Genomic DNA, 22,245 nt, shown 5'->3' on the forward strand with positions numbered 1-22,245 from the left:
AGAAGTTACCTTTGATATTAATGAACGTCTTAGCCAGCCTTACTATGCGTTCCACTTAGTGCCTGAGTGTATCTTGGCTCTTTACCTTCCCCATCTCTTTTTATCCTCTTCCATATGACAGGGTCTCAGTACAGCTTCTTTCTATCCTTTGTCTGCTCCCTTAGTCTGTCATTTTTCCATCGAGTTTGCTTCTTTTTTCCAGTGTAAACAATCTTTATGAGCAGGTGTTGAAAATGCAAAATAGTAACAAATCTAGAGTGGAATGGAAAAGGAGGCAGGGCATGGCTCCCTCTCCCAAGTGAAGTCCTGTAACTAGGCCACTCCAGTCAAGGAACACTCAACTTGACTGTGGCCACTTTGGGCCCAGCACCCTCCAAAGACCAAGATCCTAGGCAAGAGGGTTCTTTACAACACAGGGGAAGGGAGCAACACCTGGAACAGGCAGGGGCTGTAACCTACCCTAGGCCACTTGGCTCCTGCCCACCATACACCTCTACAGCTCCAGGTAGGGGTATTAGGAGACTGGGCTAAACCTATTCCTCCCCCAGCTAAGAAGGAAGTATGAGATTGCCAGGTCCTACTGAATATAAGAAAGCTACTTCTGGTTGCTTTCCTGGGTCCTCTTCCTTAATACACTTATGGCACAATTTTGATTTTTTAAAAATAATTTCTACAACTTCTTTAATGTTACTTCTATCAATACTTTTAAGATTCATAGATTGAATCTTTTGCTATGAGGGTAAAAACCTGAAAATAAACTCAAAAAACAACACTAAAATAATTGAAAATTAGAGTAAAACTTTACTAAGTTTTACTAATCATGGATTTAATTATTGCATGGATAAATAATTCCTTACATAAAGATGCATAGTGCATTTCTTCTCGAAAGAGCTAGAAAGACAGTAAGTGCATTTGTTTGCTCTTTTTACAACTTCAGTATTATACTTTAAATCCATGCTTTCAGTACTTCACGATTTCTAAATTATGGAAGGCATTATCACTTTTGAGTTGAATACTGAAATTTTTCAGTTAATTCTGATGTACTATCTGAAGCAAGTTTGGGAATTAATAAACTAAACCTGCATTAAAAGAAGTCAAGTTTGGGAAAACTAATATATCCATCATTTATCATCAGTAGTAATACACACTTTGGAACAAAAAATTGTCTGTCTTAAAGAAATATTTAAAGATGTTGATCACTCTTAACAGTGTACTGAGGAAATAATGTTGAGTAGCAAAAGTGAGCCCACTTATCAAGATCCCCGTTGATCTTCTTACCATGTACAACACAGATACTGAGCACCAAGTAGAAAGCAATATACTCCGAAGAGAGAAAATAACTCAAATGCTGTGATTCTGTGAAGTACTAAGAAAAATTTATACCTCAGCTGCTTCGTCTCCTTCTTGAAGTGCTTTTAAAGTCTGCTGAAATTTTAGCTCAATCTTCTTAGCTTTTTCGGTAGCTTTCTGCTTTTCTTCTTCATAGGACATAGCAAGTATGCCCAAGAACAAACTTGCTATGTAAAAAGCAAACCAAAAGCTTATCACAACAAAAAATATCATGTAGACCTTCCCAGAAGCATAAAGGATCTAAGGAGAGTTGGAAAACAAGACAAAAGAGGAAAACATTATTTTTCTTCCTGTAATCTCCTATTTTAAAATGAAAAAAATGAACTTTTATTATTAAAATAATTTAGTTGTAAGTGGAATGTAATCACAGGACAGTTTTACTGGCTCTACCTGAAGAAATAAGAGAAAAGCTCTTCAATTTTAGATATATATGTAAGGTACAAAATGCATGATACAAAACCAAAGAAAGAATTCAGTTAGGCATCTGGCTTTTAGGTCTTCACTAACAGAGAAAACATATTGAAAGGAAAACATTGTCATTTCTCAATTAAGAAAGCTGGACAGTCTAAAGTAAAGACTATTTCCTTTAGGGGTGCCTGGGTGGCTCAGTCGTTAAGCGTCTGCCTTCGGCTCAGGTCATGGTCCCAGGATCCTGGGATCGAGCCCCACATTGGGCTCCCTGCTCAGCTGGAAGCCTGCTTCTCCCTCTCCCACTCCTCCTGCTTGTGTTCCCTCTCTCGCTGTGTCTCTCTCTGTCAAATAAATAAAATCTTAAAAAATAAAAATAAAAAAGAGTATTTCCTTTACAGTAAAATCTTTAAATATATGAAGCTTAGCAAAAGTCAGAGAACGAATATTTAGAGATTAGTTTCTTCTTATCATTACTTTATGAAAACATCATAACAAGGTACAAAATTAGATCTTTTCAAAGAGGTGGGAAACAGGAAAATTTTTCTGTCAGAATACCTGCTTTGGTGAAGGATATTTAGACAAATCACATGGGAAAGTCATATAATTCACTTATTGCAGTCATTTATGGATAGAAAAAAAAACAAGATTTTAGATTTCAAAACTGAGCATGGACTAGCTTTTATTTCATAATAATTACCTAAGATAGATGAGAGAATTTAAAAATTTTAAAAATTCTAAGTAATTTATACAATCCACTATATAAGTAATATTGGCCACTGATTTATCATTAATTAAAAGTATATAAACAAGGGCGCCTGGGTGGCTCAGATGGTAAGCGTCTGCCTTCAGCTCAAGTCATGATCCCAGGGTCCTGGGATCGAGTCCTGCATCGGGCTCCCTGCCCCTTGGGAGCCTGCTTCTCCCTCTGCCTCTCTCTCTCTCTCTCTCTGTCTCTGTCTCTCATTAATAAATAAATAAAATCTTTAAAAAAATAAATAAAAGTATATAAACAAAATCTAAAAAATACAGATGAGACTAGTGTTAATTTTTAAGTATCCACTTGAATCAATAGATAAGTATTATTTACAGAAAATATTATATTGATACAACAAAGTTAAAAATGTTTACAGATTAGTAAGTTCTAACATTCAATCAAAAATAATTTCTTATTAATATATGTATATTTATCTTGAAAAGTATTTTTAACAAACCTTATTTCCCCAAAGAGTCACCTATTTAGGATCTGGTTAACTATTTTTCCCACTGAACTAGCTATCATCTACAGTAGTACATTCAAGAGTTAGTAATAGATATTATGGGATATACTGCCCGCCATGCACATTAATAAATACTTTGCTTATTATTTCATTAATTCTGGCAGAACATTTATGTGGTATTTACTATTATTTCTTATATGCAGAAGAAAGATGAAAATTAGGCAAAATGACATGTCGAAGATCTCACAACTATGGAGAAAGGCCTGAATCCAAAACTTTTGCTTTTCCTACTATATGAAGCTGGTGGAGGATAAAAGAATACACTTTTATGATGATGGAAAAGTATACACATTCTGGTTCTAGTATATTTTAGTTTAAAATTGGGGTAATTATGGCATCAAAGCCTAGGTTTGTTATGAAAATCAAGTGAAGCAGTGCATGTGAAGATGCACTTAGTCTATGGCAAATGCAGTTAAGGCTAACTATTATTAAACATAACATTGTGTTTATGTCCATGAGGACTGGCACTTTGTTTTGTTCATTTCTGTACCCATGGTGTATCAAAGAGTATTTGGATCAAATAAATATTTGATGAATGAGTAGAGAATTGTATTCTCTAAAACATAAGCTACATTCTTTGGGAATAATTGCTGACTTTCCCTAGCCATAGTCAGTTCAGTGTGGGGCAATGCTGAGAGCACAAATCCAATCCAAATCAAAGCAGACCTTCTCTACACTGGTCAATAACAAGAGTACAATACTGATGAAAGTCCTATGTGGACTCCACCAGGGTACTCCCATACTGATTTTTCATTTCACTACTAGTGGGAAAGGATTTCCTTTAGACCAATTCTAACAAGAAAATTAGCTAACATACTTTGAGGGCTGTAACCAAAAAACAAAACATTACATAAAGTGATACAATTTATAAATATTCATTTATATTTTGTTTATTAAAATTTCATTAAGAATTTCTATGTGTTTGATGCTGAGAACTCAAAAATTAAAATGAGATAAAAAAACTTCTTCTCAGGTAGCATATCTCCAGTGGGAGAAATTACTGAACGAGAAATTAAAATAACCACACTTAGGGACGCCTGGGTGGCTCAGTCAGTTAGGCATCTGACTCTTGATTTCAGCTCAGGTCATGACCTCAGGCTTGTGGGTTCAAGTCTTGTGTGAGCTTCCATGCTGGGCATGGTGCCTCCTCAGGATTCTCTCTCTCACTGTCCTTCCCCTTCTCCTCCCGTGTGCATGCGTGAGTGCATGCTCTTTCTCTCTCTCTCTCTCTTTCAAAAATAAACCAATAAAATAAAATAACTACAATTAGAGACAATTATACAGTGCCATGGTATTCTGGTGTAGGACTTGCCTAGCCATGAAAGGAGCGTTTGGGGAAAAGCTCAAGATTTCTTCTGGGTTTGAGGTATGAATTTGAGGTATGAGACTGAAGATAGAAACTTGAATTTAGGCTGAGGGGACAACATACATTGAAACAAAAAATTATGGGAAAAAGCTCACTTAGGAAACCGCAAAGTTTTTCTATACTTAAATAAAGCAGAGAGTGAGTATATATTGGAATATCATTAGAAAATACATCTGGAGAACTATGCAGAAACTAGATCTTAAAGGGCACTATAAACCATGCATTTGGACTTTGAACTTCATCCCATAGGAATGCAGAAACCTCTGAAGGATTTTTAGAAGTAGGATAACATGATAAGATTATTTTAGAAATAAGTCCCTAGTGTTGCGGAGGAGGCATTGATACTTGTCAAAGTTTGCAAAATAACCATATAAATAAATACTCGCCTTATAAAATTAGAAAAATATAGTTTGCATTTTAAAAAGTCATTTTAATATTTTCATGTATTTCTTTTATTAGAAATATAATTGTACTGCATGTCTGTGTAGTTTACTTGATTTTCACTTAATAACATGCCATGAACCTTTGTGCTAAAAGTCCTATCATTATTAATGGCCTGTACAAGTCATTACACACACACACACACACACACACACACACACACACACCATGATTTATCTATCTAGTCATAAAAAGTATAGAGCGTTCTCCTTCAACTGTACATACTTTGGAAACTTAAGGTAATTTATTTTATCTAATATACTTTGATATTAACTATGCTGCTAAACTAACATTGCATATTCCACCGTGATGAAACTTCTCTCAGAAAAACCAAATCACCATTCTCATGTGTATTATATCTTTCTGAGAAACTATGGCACATAAATCATCAGTTATGAAGAGAGACTCTCAGAATTTGATTTCAAATCTCATAACGGCAAACTTTCTGTTATAATCAGAGCGTGATTAAATATTACAGGGGAATGAGAAGAAATAGAAGAGTTGAAGTGAAATACACATTGTAGGCATTAAATAAGCAATTTCTTAATACATGGTAATCTCACAGGTTCAAATTTTTTGACTGAAGAATTAGTACTTGCCAATGCTCTTTCCTTAGTTAATATCAAATGTGTGATAGCATAGAGCCCGGCAGTGATCTCTAGAAGATACATGTGTTGTAACTTGGGAGAGGTTACCCAACCTCTCTGATCTCAGTGTCTTCACATAAAAAGCATATATAGTTTGGTCTTGCAGGATTGTTTCAAAGATTAAATGAGATATACATCAGGGCACAGACTTGGGCCCAGTGTTAGCATACAGTTTGACTTTCAGTAATTCTGATTCCCTTTTCTTCTGTCCTCAAATTCTTCTCCCCATAGAAATTTAATAAACCATGTTACATTCGACCATTATTTTAGAAGGGAGGAGCGTGGCACCATTTTTATGTGCACTGCAGATTCTCTCCGTTCTTACCTGATGATAAAGTGCTTCAGGGTAATCCTGTGTCATTAACCGAAACAGGGCAAGTAAGGCCCAGCCAAAAGTGTCAAAATTTGTGAAGCCATAATCAGGATTTGTGCCAGCTTTCACACACACATATCCTTCAGGACACTGACTAAAGAAAACAAAGGAAAGAAAACCTGCTTACTCTTAAGTAACTTTCAGATTATGGCCAAATCATAAATACAGAATACCCACCCTTTTGAATAATAAAGAGCTCTTTCTTCCACAGGAATCAGTCTAAACAAAGCCCAGTGAAAAAGCAGCCAATGAGGTAGATTTTAAGTTAATATAAGTGAACAGTGGTAACTAATCTAGAAGGAAAAAGGGCCTCACAAATGGTTTTTTGCCAAGCCCTGTTAAAGATTTCTTTGCTACACAGTATCCAAGTGAAAGCATACGTGATGGGAAATAACAGTCATAAAATGAAGCTGCAGTCCTGGAGAGTTTAATTTTCAAATGCTCTCACCTCAAGCCCTTGGATCCCATTTTTTAAGGGTGAGAAAACACTTATCACATTGATAATTTATAAGCAGCACTTGCACTTTGGTAGAAAGATCAGATTAAAGATTTATCTCATTTCCTTTCGTGGACTCTTCATACTTTTATCTTCTGGGGGCTTGAGTATTATGATTGGTTATTACAGTGGTGGCCAAATAAATCATGCTTCCCTCTATCCACACTCTTGTGTAGTTTCTGCCAATGTTATTCTGGCCATGTGACTTGTTTTGGACTTTTGTTAATAGTTAACAAACGTGATGCAAAGAGAGGTTTCAAATGTACTTGTGCATTGAGGCTTGTGAAATTGCTGACCCACAGAATCTGAACAAATACATTTTCTTCCTGTCTTAAGGCACTAACTTTTGGGATTGTTTACCATGCAGCAAGGTATGATGCCTACAGGTGAAACATTGCATGACTTTCTCTTTTGATCTTTGAAATACACCCCTGTGATTCTGATTATCCACGATCAGATAATTTCAACAAGCATCTCAGGTCATATTTGAGTTTCGGATGTCCATGAAAAGGGTTAGCTGGAGTGTGATGTGGCAGACACAGTGAGATGGGTTCACAATAACGACTTGAGAACAGAATGGAAGCCCACTGCCGGGCAGCGTTGAACAAGAGACAAAATGTCTAAATCAAATGAATATATAAACTACATTAACTCATGCTCCTCTACCCCCATATGACTTTTGTTAATTTGGGTCCCAGAGCCTAAGAAGGAGCGGAGTCTATAGTGGGCATCAAATCATTTCCATCTGAGGAAAGTCACATAAAGCATTACGGGAATGCTAGTACGGCTGAGAAGCACTGTATTTCTACTTTCTTTTCTCTTCATTTGAAATTATAGGACAGTAAGACTTGAGAGTTTTGTCATACCACTGAAGAATTATTTATAAGTACAATTTTAAGAGCAATAAAAGTTTTATTAATGTAAATTATAGTCATAAAAGATATATAAGCTATAAAAATAAGTGAAATAACAGCGTATCTTTCCTATTTCTTCTCTTCAAAGGCTTCTGGGCCAAGAAAAGTTTATATTATCTTTCTTGATAATTCCCACTAGCTCTGGGGTGCACAGAAAACAAAAAATCAGACCTTTATTAAGTCCCAGCCTTGCCATTTGCTAACCTCATGACCTTGAATAAGTCATGTAAGTAGTCAGTTTATTGCTTTTTCCTATAAAATCAGGGTAATAGTATTCCATGGTGTATGCTTCTCAGCATGGTTTTAATGATAAAATGAGATAATGTAATCAAATGAGAAACATCAGCCAAAGCAATAATCTTTCAATAAATACTATGGATCCATGATACTAGCTTGATACAAGAACACTAACCCCACTTACCCAGCATCTGTTCTGTTACCACAAAGAAGAGCATATCTTTCTCCTTCCAAATAATAAAAGTTTTCTGTTTCTGAAAAAAGGAAAGAAATTATATTCTATTATCTAATTTTGAGTGAAGAGCATATCTGATATCCATTTAGATCTGCATAGAAAATGAACATCTCTCTCGATAGTGAAAAGGAAGGAACATACAGCTCACCCCCCTTTTTTTTTTATCTACAAGATTATCCCAGCATGTGATGCACAGGCCAAAAGATGTCTGGCAATCCACCTACTTCACTGCCCCAAAAGTGACAAACCCCAGCATAAAAAGAGGAGAATCACTTTCAAAATTAGAGTTCTGGAAAATGAATACTAACCAGCCAGGTATGACCAGAACCCTGAAGGAAAAATTCCCAAGACTAAAGTGTTTGAAAGCTGAGGACCTTTTCTCTTTATTTTGTTTTTTAAGATTATTTATTTATTTATTTATTTGACAGAGAGATAAAGAGAGAGCACAAGTAGTCACAGCGGCAGGCAGAGGGAGAGGGAGAAGCAGGCTCACGGAGCAGGGAGCCCGATGCAAGGCTCGATCCAAGGAGCCTGGGATCATGACCTGAGCCGAAGGCAGACGATTAACCGACTGAGCCACCCAGGCGCCCTGAGGACCTTTTCTTCCAAGGGTTTATTCCTAATGATCTTCCTTAACAGAAGACCATTTTTCTGTCTCTAGGTTTAAATGCCATCCTCCTCCTATTTTCGAAGCTTATTTTTCTCCATTGAGCATCCAGTGCCAGTTACTCACCCTGATGTCACCTAATTCCCACCACAATCCCAACTAATCTGAATCATAGCCCATAGAATTTATTCGGGTATCCTTATCTGCTGTCATTCAAAATGTAAATTGTGTATTTACAGATATGAGCTACCAGGGTTGGGAACATGCATGCTTAGGAGCATTGATTTTAGGTTCTGAATTCAAATCACAGAGATCCAACACATGAGATCAGTCCTGAATGTGTGTGTGTATGTATAAAATTGTATACATATACATATGTACATACACACACACAAAACTGAATTACTCTAGTCTCAAATAATGTCACTTTAACTTGTTACTGAAAATAATTTTAGAAGAAGTTTTAAATCATAGTTAGGAACAATTGATCAGATCTTTTAAGTGGCAGTCAAAACCAAATGAAATTTGACATTACTAGAAGAGGGCACTCCCAAATACTCTTCTAAATTTAAGGACTCTGACATGGCAATTCGGTTAAATAATATTTTACAAATATAATATTTTCAGCAGGTCCTAACAGATTTTAAGAGGAAATGGAATGACTAGAATTGAACAAATTTTAAAGTGGTAATCTTTAAAAAGTGATTTCTTTATAATATAAATTATGCTTTAACTAAGATGAAAAGAACCTGGACTTTGTTTAGCAATACAATGAAGTAGTAAAAATTGTTTATTTTTTATATAATTTGTATATTTTTGTTATAACCAAAGAAACCAAAGAGTATTTCAATTGGAATCTAAGATTTAACATCTATTTTCTGTTGCCCTCACCACTAGAATCAAGAACATGAAATAGACACATATAATAAGGAAACATTTCACATACTCACATACCAAAAATTTGTATTATTTGCATCATAATGATATTAAGGGGTAAACTAAAGAGTAAAATTCATTAAGATTTGTTTTGGAACTTATTATATCCAAATACAAGTAAAATTAATGTAAGGGGACTACATAAGATTTATCAACAATTTATTTTTATTCGTTTAAAAATATACTTTTATATTTTTCTAAATACTGTCAGAGGACCTGATAGTAGTATGCTAGAACATTTACTGAATTTCTCTGGACGTCCATTTTTCTGTTTGTAACAGGGGTCATTCACTTCTCTGCAGGATTGTGGTGAAGATATATGATCAGGCATGTGTATTACTTATATATAGATTACTTATATATAGGAGCTAAGCAATATTTATTCTGGCATTATTACTATTTGCCTAAAGTATGTTTATTATTTACCAAAGGATAACTCAAAACATTTAAAATGAACAGCAGTAACTGAACTCCAACAACAGTACGAATTTCTATAATGTAGTCTATTTTTTATTTATAAGGTCATTTTAAAATTTCTAATGAAAATGCAAATAAGACTTTGGTCATATTTTAAAGGATGAAATTTGCGAAATTTAGCAATTTCAAACTTAGGTTTCCCTTACTGAACTGTCTGAAGATTGGAATTTTGCAATTCTGATAAATGAAACTGATCCAAATCAGCATGTTTCCCCCACTATCAGAAAGTAGAGCCTTCCTAATGAAAACTTTTGTGAACGGAAATGGCCTAAAGCAAAGAAGCAATTACCATTAGCTTATAGGGAAAAATTTGTGCGCATCCCCAGGACCCAAACATAACCTCTCTTCAGCTTTTTTGATACGTTAGGACACATCTTGCTAACAGATGCACAAAATAAATTGAGATAAAGCATAGGTGCTCACAGACACAATTCAAAGCTATGGCAGCTTGATGCTGGGAGGCTGGGTGTGGTTCCAGGGGAAGGAGCTTTGGTCCTGCCGCTCTCCCTAATGCTACCTTTATGCATGCTACCTTTATGATGGCTTGCTGCAAAACAAAAGCTGAATGCTATTTTTACTTCTAGCCTTTATCATAAAAGTGAAAATCATCTTCAGATTTCCTTTGGTTAGAGAAAACAGGTACTCCTGTAGGTCTTTAGTAAAAGCTAAGTGGTAACATGTGAAATTTCAAAAAGCAGGGGCTATGTGTACTTGAGTACAGGTACAGCATTTACAAGAAGTTCATTCTGAAGTTGAGTGTTCAACACTTCTGTGAAGGCTGCTTGGTCGCTAAGAAAAATTTTAACTTTTTTGACATAGATGGCAAGTGAGTCTTACCTCGGATATAATATGGATTTTCAGTTCTGTTGTGCAGGGTTGCAGTTTCATTTTCCTGTGGCCATCGCAAACACTTATGCTTCAGGTTGCCCATGAAGAGCCCCATCCCAATTAGAGAAAATACACTCAGAAAAAACAGAGTTAGGGAAATGACACCAGTAAGTTTCTTCAAGCAGTGGATGAGGATCCCTACGAAAGACTTCACACCTAAAAAGAGAAAGGTTTATTTTTGATAAAGTAAGATATCGTAGTAAAGCAGCTGTTAGCACAATTCCTCCATGGAAATGCATACTCCATTGAGATCAACAGCTTTGTATTTCATAATCTAAATCATCCATTATCTAGATCTAATAAGTAAAATGAGTAAAAAATTAAATAAATAAAAATCTGAACTTTAAGGTTTCTATATTATTGCTAGCTTATTACATCTGTGAAAATAATTCAGGCACAAATTTTAAAATTAATTATTTGTTTTTCTTTACTATAAAGAACAAGACTTTTTTCTTGGTTACTGCTTTTCATACCAACCACCACTGTTTATAAACATAAGTGTAGAGTTATAAAATAGGTTGCAAATGTTGTTGAACCAAGAAATGGTTTGAAATAACAGTATTCTATACTATTCTTTCATTAACTTTTTAAGAATTCAACTTTTGGAGCTAATTAAATAAAACATGAACAAATTTGAATTAAGAATGAGAATAACACACCATTGTGATATCTGTAGACTGTATTTACATTAGAACACTTACTAATTGAGAAATTCAGCCTTAAAACTGGCTTTATTTAAGGAACTCATTTTTCTATTTATTAAATAAAACCTGTTCAAGAAACCCTTATGTACTGCTGGTGGGAATGTAAATTGGTGCAGCCATTGTAGAAAACAGGATAGAGGTTCCTCAAAAAATTAAAAATAGAACTACTATAAAATCCAGTAATTACACTGCTGGGTATTTATCCAAAGAAAGGACGAATCCAGAAATATATATGCACCCCTGTGTTAGTTGCAGCATTATTTACAACAGCCAAGATATGGAAGCAACTTATGTGTCCACTCATAGATGAATGGATAAAGAGATGTCATTTACATATATAATGGGATATGATTCAGCCATAAAAAAGAATAAGATTTTGCCATTTGTGACAACGTGGATGGATCTAGAGTATATTGTGCTAAGTGAAATAAGTCAGACAGAAAGAAAATGCCATAGGGGCGCCTGGGTGGCTCAGTCGTTAAGCGTCTGCCTTCGGCTCAGGTCATGGTCCCAGGGTCCCGGGATCGAGCCCCGCATCGGACTCCGTGCTCCGCAGGAAGCCTGCTTCTCCCTTTCCCACTCCCCCTGCTTGTGTTCCCTCTCTCGCTGTGTCTCTCTCTGTCAAATAAATAAATAAAATCTTAAAAAAAAAAAAGAAAGAAAATGCCATATAATTTCACTTTATATGTGGAATCTAAAAAAATAAACCAAATGAACAAATAAGAAGAGCATAAACGGAGTCATATATACAAAGAACAGACGGGTGGTTGCCAAAGGGGAGGCGGTGGGGGACATGGACAAAATGGGTGAAGGGGAGTGGGAGGTACAGACTTCCAGTTATGGAATGACTAAGTCACAGGATGAAAGGCACAGCATGGGGGGTGCAGCCAGTGGTGTTGTAAGAGCCTTTTATAGTGAGAGTGGTAGCTACACTTGAGGTGAGCGTGGCATAACAGACTGGTAGAATTACCACACTGTACACCTAAAATTAATGTAACATTGTGTGTCAACTGCACTTAAATTTTTTTCAAAAGCTCAATTCTGTAAACAAAGAAACAAAAAACAAAAATAATGTAATTGTACTTCATAGATAAAACCAGTATTAACCTTCCTTCCTCCCTCCCTCCCTCCGTTCCTTACTTTCTCCCTTCCTTTCTTCTCTTGTTTCCTTTGCTCTCTTGTTATTTGTTGGTCTGTTTATATTTAGGATCCTAATAACTGTTCAGCTTAACAATGGATAAGAATGTACTAGCTCTGTGATATTATCAATATTACTATGCTTCTGTTTTATCTTTAAAATGTGGCTAATAATACCCGTTTCATATATTATTGTGAGAACTGGAAGTCTATTTTTTTTTTTTTTGAGTTTTTAACTTTGTAGGGCCCAAACTCACAATCATGAGATCAAGAACTGTGGTGAGATCAAGAGTCAGAGGTTTAACAGACTGAGCCACCCAGGTGCCCTGAAAATCTATTTTTTAGTGACCTCTTCAGATGATTGGATTTCTTGAGTGTATTAGGATAAGGTAGAAATAAAGTTATTCCTGTGGTTAAAGAAATGTGATATCTAGATTAAATATACAATTTTAATTGCTACCATATGGAAATACTTGTTTATAGCTTATTTTTGCCACTTAGAGTTGTACTATTAATTTTATTTTGCTATATGCAAGCCTTTTTTTAAAGTGTTATATTAGAAATAGAATTTCTGATCATAATATATGTAAGTATTAATACATTTATGTTCAATTTGTTTTTAAGAGATGTTGAACCAATGTATAAACCAAATATATAAATACATAGTCAAGCCTTCACTAAAACTGGGGTGTTTAAAAAAATCTTTGCCAATTTATTAAAAGAAAAATGGGATCACTTTGCTTTAATGTAATTTCTGTGATTACTATAACGAACTTGCCAAAATATGTATTTTTAAAATTTTTTTAATTTTATTATGTTATGTTAATCACCATATATTACATCATTAGTTTTTGATGTAGTGTTCCACGATTCATTGTTTGCATATAACACCCAGTGCTCCATTCAGTACGTGCCCTCTTTAATACCCATCAAAATATGTATATTTTATATGTATTTTTCATTTGGCAACTGTCATGAGGTCTTTGTATATTTTCTTTTTTTAATTGAATTAACATACAGTGTTTATATTAGTTTATTATAATTGTTCAATTTGTGTATTTTGCATTACATATTATTTTTCATGATTTACAGGAAAGGTAACATTCAAATCCTTATCATGGCTTGTCAGGAAACATAAATTCATGCAAAAGGGGAGCAGAGGTGACTTGGATGAATATGCCTGATTTATTTTCATTTTATTTTTAAAGATTTTATTTATTTATTTGACAGAGAGGGAGACAGCGAGAGAGGGAACACAAGCATGGGGAGCTGGAGAGGGAGAAGCAGGTTCCCCGCTGAGCAGGGAGCCTGATGTGGGGCTTGATCCCAGGATGGTGGGATCATGACCTGAGCTGAAGGCAGATGCTGAATTCACCCAAATTAATTTAGGTTTTAATGTTAAAAATCACTAGATTTTTACAATTTTGGCATCTATTTCAAAGTTTTCTGAAACACAAAATATGTTTCTATTTAGGCATGTCTGTTATTACTTCGGATTTATAATATTTGCATTCTGTTTTACATATCACTAACAACAGTTAATTTGAAATTCATTCTGTGTTGAAATGATTTCAGAGTTCACTGTGATTACTTCTGGTATTAAATCTTCCCATTGTTAAATATTTTGTTTTCATACCAGTTATTCAGGAAAGATACATATATAAAATTTCAGAACTCTTGCATGACTGAGAATATCTTCCTATCAGCTTCACATATGGATGACAGACAAGTATAGAATACTGGTGTCATAACCTTCCTGTTTACACTTCCTCCAAACTCTGAAACTACACTGCCTATTCATGTTCAATATTATCAAGAGGTCTAAAAATAACTTTTCCATAGGCAATTTTTCATTGCTTTTTTGCTTATAGGATTTTTATAATACTTTTATTTTTTAGAAGTTTAAAATTAAAAAATGTTATAATGTCTAAGTATATCTTTTAATTTTTTTGTCTACTATAAAAATGAACCTTTTCCATTTGTGAGAAAAATCTCAAGTTAAAATTTTTTTTTTAATTTTTTAGTGTCTTTTTGAATAATTTGTCTTTTACATTTATTCTGGTCTCATTTTTAGGGTCACCAACTATCCATAAAATAGAACTTAGGTTTCTTTTTCATTAACCCATCCATTTTTGGTTCTGCTGTATTGATATAGAATTTCCCTCATTTTTCTTTACACAAGTGGTTTTGTTTTACCATACTATAATACTGTACAGATAATACCATATTTTAATGCTTCTATTACCATCAAATAGTCACCAAGGGTATTCTAATTTTTTAAAAGATTTATGTATTTATTTTCGAGAGAAAAAGAGAGAGCAGGAGTGGGAGGGGCAGAGGGAGAGAGAGAATCTCAAATAGACTTCCCGCTGAGTACAGAAACCATGACCCACAGCTCACGACCTGAGCCGAAGCCAAGAGTAGGACTCTTAACTGACTGTGCCACCTAGGCGCCCTGGGTATTATAATTTTTATCACCTTTTTGTCTGATAGGTGTTTTTGTCTATTTTATTATATCATTTTCATCTTTCGCTTGAGTCTAGGTTTTCCTCTGAAGGCACTACAAAAGGGGCGCCTGGGTGGCTCAATCAGTTAAGCATGGACTCTTGGTTTCTGCTCAGGTCATGATCTCAGGGTTGTGGGATCAAGCCCCGTGTGGAGCTCGGTGCAGAGTCTGCATGAGATTCTTTTCCCCTCTGCTCCTCCCTGCCTGTGTCGTCTCTTTAAATAAATACATAAATAAATAAATAAATAAATAAAAATCTTGAAGGCACTACAAAAAAGATGACTTCTTACGCTTGCCCCTATTCCTTAGGGCATATTTTTTAAAGAAAGAAGAGGATTATTTTTATTTTCTTTAATAGTATGTTTCCCTTTTGGTACTGCAAAGTACTTTCATATGCTCTATATTGCTGGTATGTCCATTGATTATTTTCTCCCTTGAGAAAAGAGCAATTTCTATCAGGCTGTGTGTTTCCAACTCCACTAAGACATGTTCTTCTTGTATTAACTTGGATTCACCTGATTTGTTCTATAATCTTCACATCTGAGCCTAAGATAAAGACACAGGTGATACAATTTTATCTTCTAGTAATTTGTGGAGAGTAGTAAGGGAGGTAGAACTGTGGGAATTCCTATCACCGCAACTCTTCTCACTGGCGCTTTCTTCACTGGGTTTGGTGAAGCTGCCATACACAGACCATTGTTGTTAAACAGCTTTATTGAGCTATAATTCATAAATCATACAATTCACACATTTAATGTGTACAATTCAGTGCTTTAATATATCCACAGGGCTATGTACCATCCATCATCCAATCTTTTTACTGTTTTGCCTAGGCTAGACTCCAAGTACATAGTATGTATATATCTGGCCTTCTTCATGGTGTTGCAGTGGACAAAAATTTCCTGTAGATCTCATTTCTGGAATTATCACATTTACCTCTGGGTTTATTGGCCCACCTATTTCATGCTTCTGACTCAGCATCCAAAACACTGAGTGTAGTTCTTTCATATCGGATTGTTTTTAATCCATTCTTAACACAAATTAGAAGATGTTCGTGGGCTTCTCTAGGATACCTTCAGGAATGGGAACTGTAAATTAGTCCTCAGCGTCTTCTAGCAGTGTGGTCACAACTCTACCTTATTCAGCAGAACCTCCTTTAACTCTGCGGCATGTGGAATGCACCCTATCCAAGCACTCAGAGCAAAATGGAATTTCTCTTATTTTATATTACTTTGTTCATTTCAACTGGTTTTTAGATGCAGTGAAGAAAAGAAGGCATATTAGGTATCTGTCTAGATTGCTATCTCTCTCAGAAGTCTAAGAACAATTTTATAAGTTCATATTTAAGATGGAAGGATAAATAAGAAAAAATAGAATGTAATATATTTTGATTAATCTCTATATTTTATGATTAAGTATTGAACCCATCTCAAATAAATAAGTCAAATGTGATTATTATTATTATTTTTTTTGCTTTCCTGGAGTGACTGAAATAAACTTATAGATCAGATAATTCACTGACTTCAAAGATGAAACATTGTTCAATTTAGTATTTCTCCAAGCAGTTACAGGGGAGTTCAAGAGAATACAGGGTAGTACATAAATCAAAATGAAGACAAGAGCTAAATGCCATTTCTTACCTTGGTTTAGGGGAATAATTTTCAAAATTCTCAAATTTCTTGAAATTCTAAATATTGTAATGGAGTCGAGAGCTAAGTATCTTGTTATATGCCTGTGGAATTAAATTAAGAGTTATTTAGAAGTCCTACTGAGCCTATGCTACTTATCACTGACTTTTTATACTATTTAAACTTATTTTTAAAACCACATATCCAAACTTTTCCCTTGCTCTCATTGTTCCATTTTGCAAATACTTGCCTTATTGATTGGAAGACAAAGATTTTTACAGGGCAAGGTAGCCAGGTAAATATTAATCCACAAATCATGACAGTTTATAAAAGCTTGACACTGTGATTAGTCATAATTCCATACCAGGTACCCCATATTACGTTCATAAATATTTTGTTCTTTAATCACTGAAGAGGTAGTTAAAATAGGAAAAGTCTATAGTTTTTTAAGGAATGAGATTTAAGTACTTAAGCTTCTGATGATGATCATGATGAGTATGATCATGATGGTAATGACGACGGTGATGATAGCCGAAGGCAGTGTGTATAGTGGTTAAGGGCACAGCCTGTAGCCAGAGTGCTTATGTAGAAATCCAGGCTCCCAAGTTACTAGCAGTGTGACATGGAAAAATTACTGATTCTTCTTGCCTCAGTTTCTTCAAAATTAAAGTGGGGATAATAATTCCTAATTCTGAGGCTTTTTGTGGGGATTAAACAAGCTCATACATGTAAAGTGCATAGCTTAGCACCTGGCACACGGGGCTAAGTCGTAGCTGTGTTAGCTAAGTATTATCTACCAGCACTGGCAACAGCAAAATAATGGTAGGAATCAAAGTAGTAGTGATAATAATTTCAATGATATTAGCTACTATTTTTTATTGCTTACAACATGGCAGACACTGATTATGTGCTTTATGAAGTCTATTTGTTGTTTTAAAAAATCAACACCAAACTTAAAAATGAATATCATTTTAAATTATATTCAACAGGAGTTTGGTGCCAGTGATCATTTCCTTAGCCATAAAACTGAGCACACTAAATAGAATCATTGAAAAAATACCCATGTAAATCATGAGAATTTAATGTAACACTCTCGAAAATGTGTGTGGGTGTGTTTAAGATATTTTGTTCTGATATCTAGTGTTTACTGGTCTTAAGCAATGTAGCTAAATAAAATGTAGGTTGGAGACGAAATCAAACATGTTAGGATCTTCTTGTAAGTCTCCAAGAGATTTTCTATGCACTGAAAATAATCATTTACAATCCCAAAATTCAACCTCTGTTGTTTTGCTTTACATAGAAAACAGATAATATCCCATTCCTTTCATTTTTATTGCATATTCTGAGAGCTAGTTCAGTTGGAGCTGCCTGAGAGTCATTATGGCTATGATTTATGAAATATTTTTTGTTCACAGAATTTTTGCAAGTAGAAAACTTTGTAAATCTTGATGTTTCTTTATGAAAAGTATTTACTTAGCAAGGTATTAAGCTGTTTGTAATTTGAAGAAATACTCACTCAAACAAAGTTACACTGAAATCGAGCCAGTTCCATGGATCACCAAAGAAATAAAATGGTTCTACCCAGATGCCTCTTGCAATTAGTTTTATAAGTATTTCAAATGTGTAAATTCCAAGCAAAGTATTCCTGCAGAAAATTTTTCATATAAATGTTAAAAGTGAGAATAATGTATTGTCAGCTCCGAAATAATAGGTCTATGGTAACCGTTTGGCAACCAACCAACCAACCAACCAATCCACCAACCAACTAGACAACAAAAAGTCTATGCTCCTTGAACCATAGGCTAAGGCTTTTAGGGTGGGCTATGTCTTACAGCATCAACCATGAAATTTGACTATCAATTTTTTTCAACAAGCCCTAGCTAGAGTTATAATCTTTACATATGTATTTTGGTAAATAATGAAAATACAAAATACCAAATTTATTCCACATTAGAAATCACACAATAATTAACTGAATTACAAGAGTATGAAAGAACTAATTTTCTTATATGGATATATAAGAATTTTGTGGTGAATCAGTTTTATATTTACCTTCCAAAATTAACTAGTTTTAAGAATTGAATAAAAGCTTAGGAGGTAGCATCAAGAAAGGCTTCTTCTTGGGGCACCTGGGTGGCTCAGTCGGTTAAGGATCTGTCTTTGGCTCAGGTCAAGATCCTAGGGTCCTGGAATGGAGCCCCACGTCGGGCTCCCTGCTCAGCAGGAGAGTCTACTTCTCCACTTCTCCACTTCTCTGCCCCTAACCCCCGCTCATGCTCACCCTCTCTCTCAAATAAATAAATAAAATTAAAAAAAAAAGAAAGGCTTCTTCTCTAGAACTTTTAATGGGCCTTTCCCTCATTGCATTCTAATGCAAGCCAAACTATTCACATCACTCAAGAAAGAAAAGAGAAATAGAACAGAAAGGAAGCAATAGAAATAACTTTCTTAGAATGGAAAGGAATAAATGTTATTTGAGTTTAAAGCAAATCAGGTGTGGAATGGCAATAGTAAAGAAAATCTGTAAATAGTAAAGAAAATCTTTTTTTTTTGGTCAGTGTTCTAACAAAGCTATTTGCCACTCTCCAGGCACTGAAATAATATATTAATCATTACTAATTAACTTTACAATAAAACCTCATTTGTATGATAGATAGACATAAACATATAGCTAAGTGTTCAAACACTTATATCATGTTGACTTAACATGTTGGGAAATAGCAGCATTTAAAGTCCAACTAAGAATAATGAAAGGGCAGAAAAACATTAAAATTTATTAACTGATATATGTGTGTATTTGGTTTTACTTGGAAAATTCATTAGTTGTGCTATATGTATAAAGATTATATTATGCACAATGAGTTTACATTACAATGAATATTATATATTAAAGATAAATAGTAAATTGTAAAATGTTAAATATGTAGTATATAATGTACTATAATGCAGTATGTTAAATATAAGATATAATCATATATGTGATATAATGTATAATAAAATTATTTGGCTTACTGTAATATTGGGCCCCATTTTGGCATCTCAGTCACGGACATAAATATGCAGTCAATCAGGACACTAATTAAAATGAATAGTCGGAAAAAGGTAGGTTACAGTCAAGGAATAATGGATAAAAATAATATTGGAAATATGTGTTTCTATAACGTGTTTATATGTATATACATGAGATAAAATAGCTTTTTAAATGTCAAAAAGAATACTATTCATATTCAAAATCAAGGAGGATTAAGATTTGTTAATATTTACTACTGTTGTGTGTACTTGAAAATAATTTTTAAATGTATTTTCAAATATGGAACACTTGGTGCTGTTATAATCCAGTTTCCAATATGACCTAAAATGAGATATCAATTCAAAAGAGAAAAAGACTGCAGCAATATTTGAATAGAATAGTTGCATTTGTTATTAGTACAGTCTAAAGCCAATAGAAAAGGATATGGATGTAGCAAAATCTTAATAGCTGTTCTTCTAGTTGAATTGAAAGGAGAAAATGTACACCACGTAGCACTGAATCTGAAGATTGTTCTGCTTTTATTTAATACCATGAAAGTCTGTAAAATGAAAAAAGAACATCAAGTAAAATTACAAGTAGGAACTATAATCTCATCCATTATGCAACATATTGCCAATGATCATTTCAGTTGTGAATTCTAACAGTTACACTTTTCTTATATTTTGATATTGTTTTACAGACTAAGTCAGATGGAAAGATTTCTTCTTTTAAACATTTTCACTGATATTTAGGATTACCTGCCACTTTTTTTTTTGTCAGTGTTTTAACAAAGCTATTTGCCACTCTTCAGTCCTCAAGTCTTCCTGCAGAACCAATGTAATAGGAAGAAATCATTATCGTAAAGGCTCATGAAGATGCATTTAAAGAAACTCAAATTTAATGAATATAAAAAAAGGTTAATTTATTTCAAAGCAAATAGGGCATGCAATTACAATAGTAAAAATGACCCAATTCACTAAGATATTTTATTAATCACTAGTAAGTATCTATGGTATAAAACCCCACTTGTATGTTATCATTGACATAAACATACCTAAAGCAGAAAGTTACATCATGTAAAACTAATATACTGGGATATAGAAGCATTAAATCCAGAAATAATGAAAGATCAGAAATATCCTAAAACTGAGTTATATATGTCTATGTGTGCATATATATGTGTGTGTATCTATTATAGATACACGTGAAAGTGTCTACCTATGTGTGTATGTCTTTGTGTGTGTGCATATATATCACATATACACTTTTACTATATATACATATCCATTTGGAAAATTCATTTATGATGGAGTGAGTAAAAATACATTATACATAATTATATTATACCCATATAATATAGTATATAATATATAGTATACAATGTAATATGATACAATATAATATACCAAATGATATATATAAATATAATCTATTACATACTTAAGTATCATATTGTATGTTATATATAATTATATATTAGAGGTATCTATGGTGACTGTATATTGGCATTTATATTTGTGCCTATATATATAAATATATTGGTGAAGACAAATATATATGCATTGATATTTTATGAATACATGTTCTAAATGGAAACCAACTGTGTTATAATTCTCCTCAATAAAACACTTTCCAATATACAATCTGTGGACATTTTGGCATGTATTGTAGTTATTTTCCCTCTTTCAGTTTCAAAAGCAAAGACAAAATAAAAGGGCCCCCCAAAATCTGATTATTTAAAATGTGCTTTCTGTTATTTTCCAGAACAATCTCAAAATTCATACAAGAGGTAATATATGTGTGGGGCACTGGGGTGGTGCAGTTGGTTAAGCATCTGACTCTTGATTTTGGCTCAGGTCCTGATCTCAGGGTTGTGAGATTAAGCCCAGGGTCAGGCTCTGCACTCAGCATGGAGTCTGCTTAAGACTCTCTCTCTGCTCCTCCCCCACACACTCTTGCACTGTCTCTCTCTCTCTCTCTCTCTCTCTCTGAAATAAATAAATAAATAATAAAAAAAGAGGTAATATATGTGCAATCAACTAGCTTATGTTGTTGTGAAGGAATGAGTAATTCCAGACACAACAATTTTCCAATTAATGTTTAAGTGCTGAAACTATTTAATTTTAGGATTATTTATTGGTATACCATCCTTAACAGAATAAACTGAATGTAATTCACATTTTTAATACTTTGTGTCATTATTAATAATAACACTTTTTATACAAACTATCCTTATAATTTTTGGCTTGTTTTATTTTTCAAAATCCTTAGTTTTATCTTCAGTAACAAACTTAGATCTGCCTACCATATCTATATACACTAAAAAGAACTCAGAACTCTGCCAGAGTAGAGTTACTTCTAAGGTTATTATGTTAAGTCAACTGTTAGGACTTAAGCATAGCAAAAGTGAAAGCAGAGATAATTGAGATGAAGTTACATTTTCACTAAAATATTCTGAAGATTTTACAGATGTTTTATAGCTAATGTTACATAATGCCCATGGAAGCTATGAGAGATACTGGAGTCTTTGTTAATATATACATTTACAATGTCAATATTCTTCCTCCATGCAAAATATTTGAAAGAGTTGTGTTTATGCAAAATC

General features: G+C 34.0%; 1 protein-coding gene across 3 annotated transcripts in view; it reads right to left on the reverse strand.

Moving 5' to 3' along the window:
* The window catches only part of SCN7A (sodium voltage-gated channel alpha subunit 7), a 79,665-nt gene that overhangs the window by 37,518 nt on the left and 19,902 nt on the right, over positions 1–22,245 (reverse strand). For all 3 annotated transcript variants that reach the window (XM_027591108.1, XM_027591106.1, XM_027591107.1), the window contains exons 3-10: positions 20,087–20,199; positions 19,643–19,732; positions 18,147–18,275; positions 16,643–16,734; positions 10,605–10,811; positions 7,697–7,766; positions 5,818–5,959; positions 1,384–1,590 (exon numbers count right to left, since the gene is read on the reverse strand). In XM_027591108.1, coding sequence (XP_027446909.1) covers positions 1,384–1,590; positions 5,818–5,959; positions 7,697–7,766; positions 10,605–10,811; positions 16,643–16,734; positions 18,147–18,275; positions 19,643–19,732; positions 20,087–20,199 — 1,050 coding nt within the window. The remainder of the gene's footprint in view (positions 1–1,383; positions 1,591–5,817; positions 5,960–7,696; positions 7,767–10,604; positions 10,812–16,642; positions 16,735–18,146; positions 18,276–19,642; positions 19,733–20,086; positions 20,200–22,245) is intronic.

The sequence above is a fragment of the Zalophus californianus genome, chromosome 3, assembly GCF_009762305.2.
Source record: "Zalophus californianus isolate mZalCal1 chromosome 3, mZalCal1.pri.v2, whole genome shotgun sequence".
Taxonomy (NCBI): domain Eukaryota; kingdom Metazoa; phylum Chordata; class Mammalia; order Carnivora; family Otariidae; genus Zalophus; species Zalophus californianus.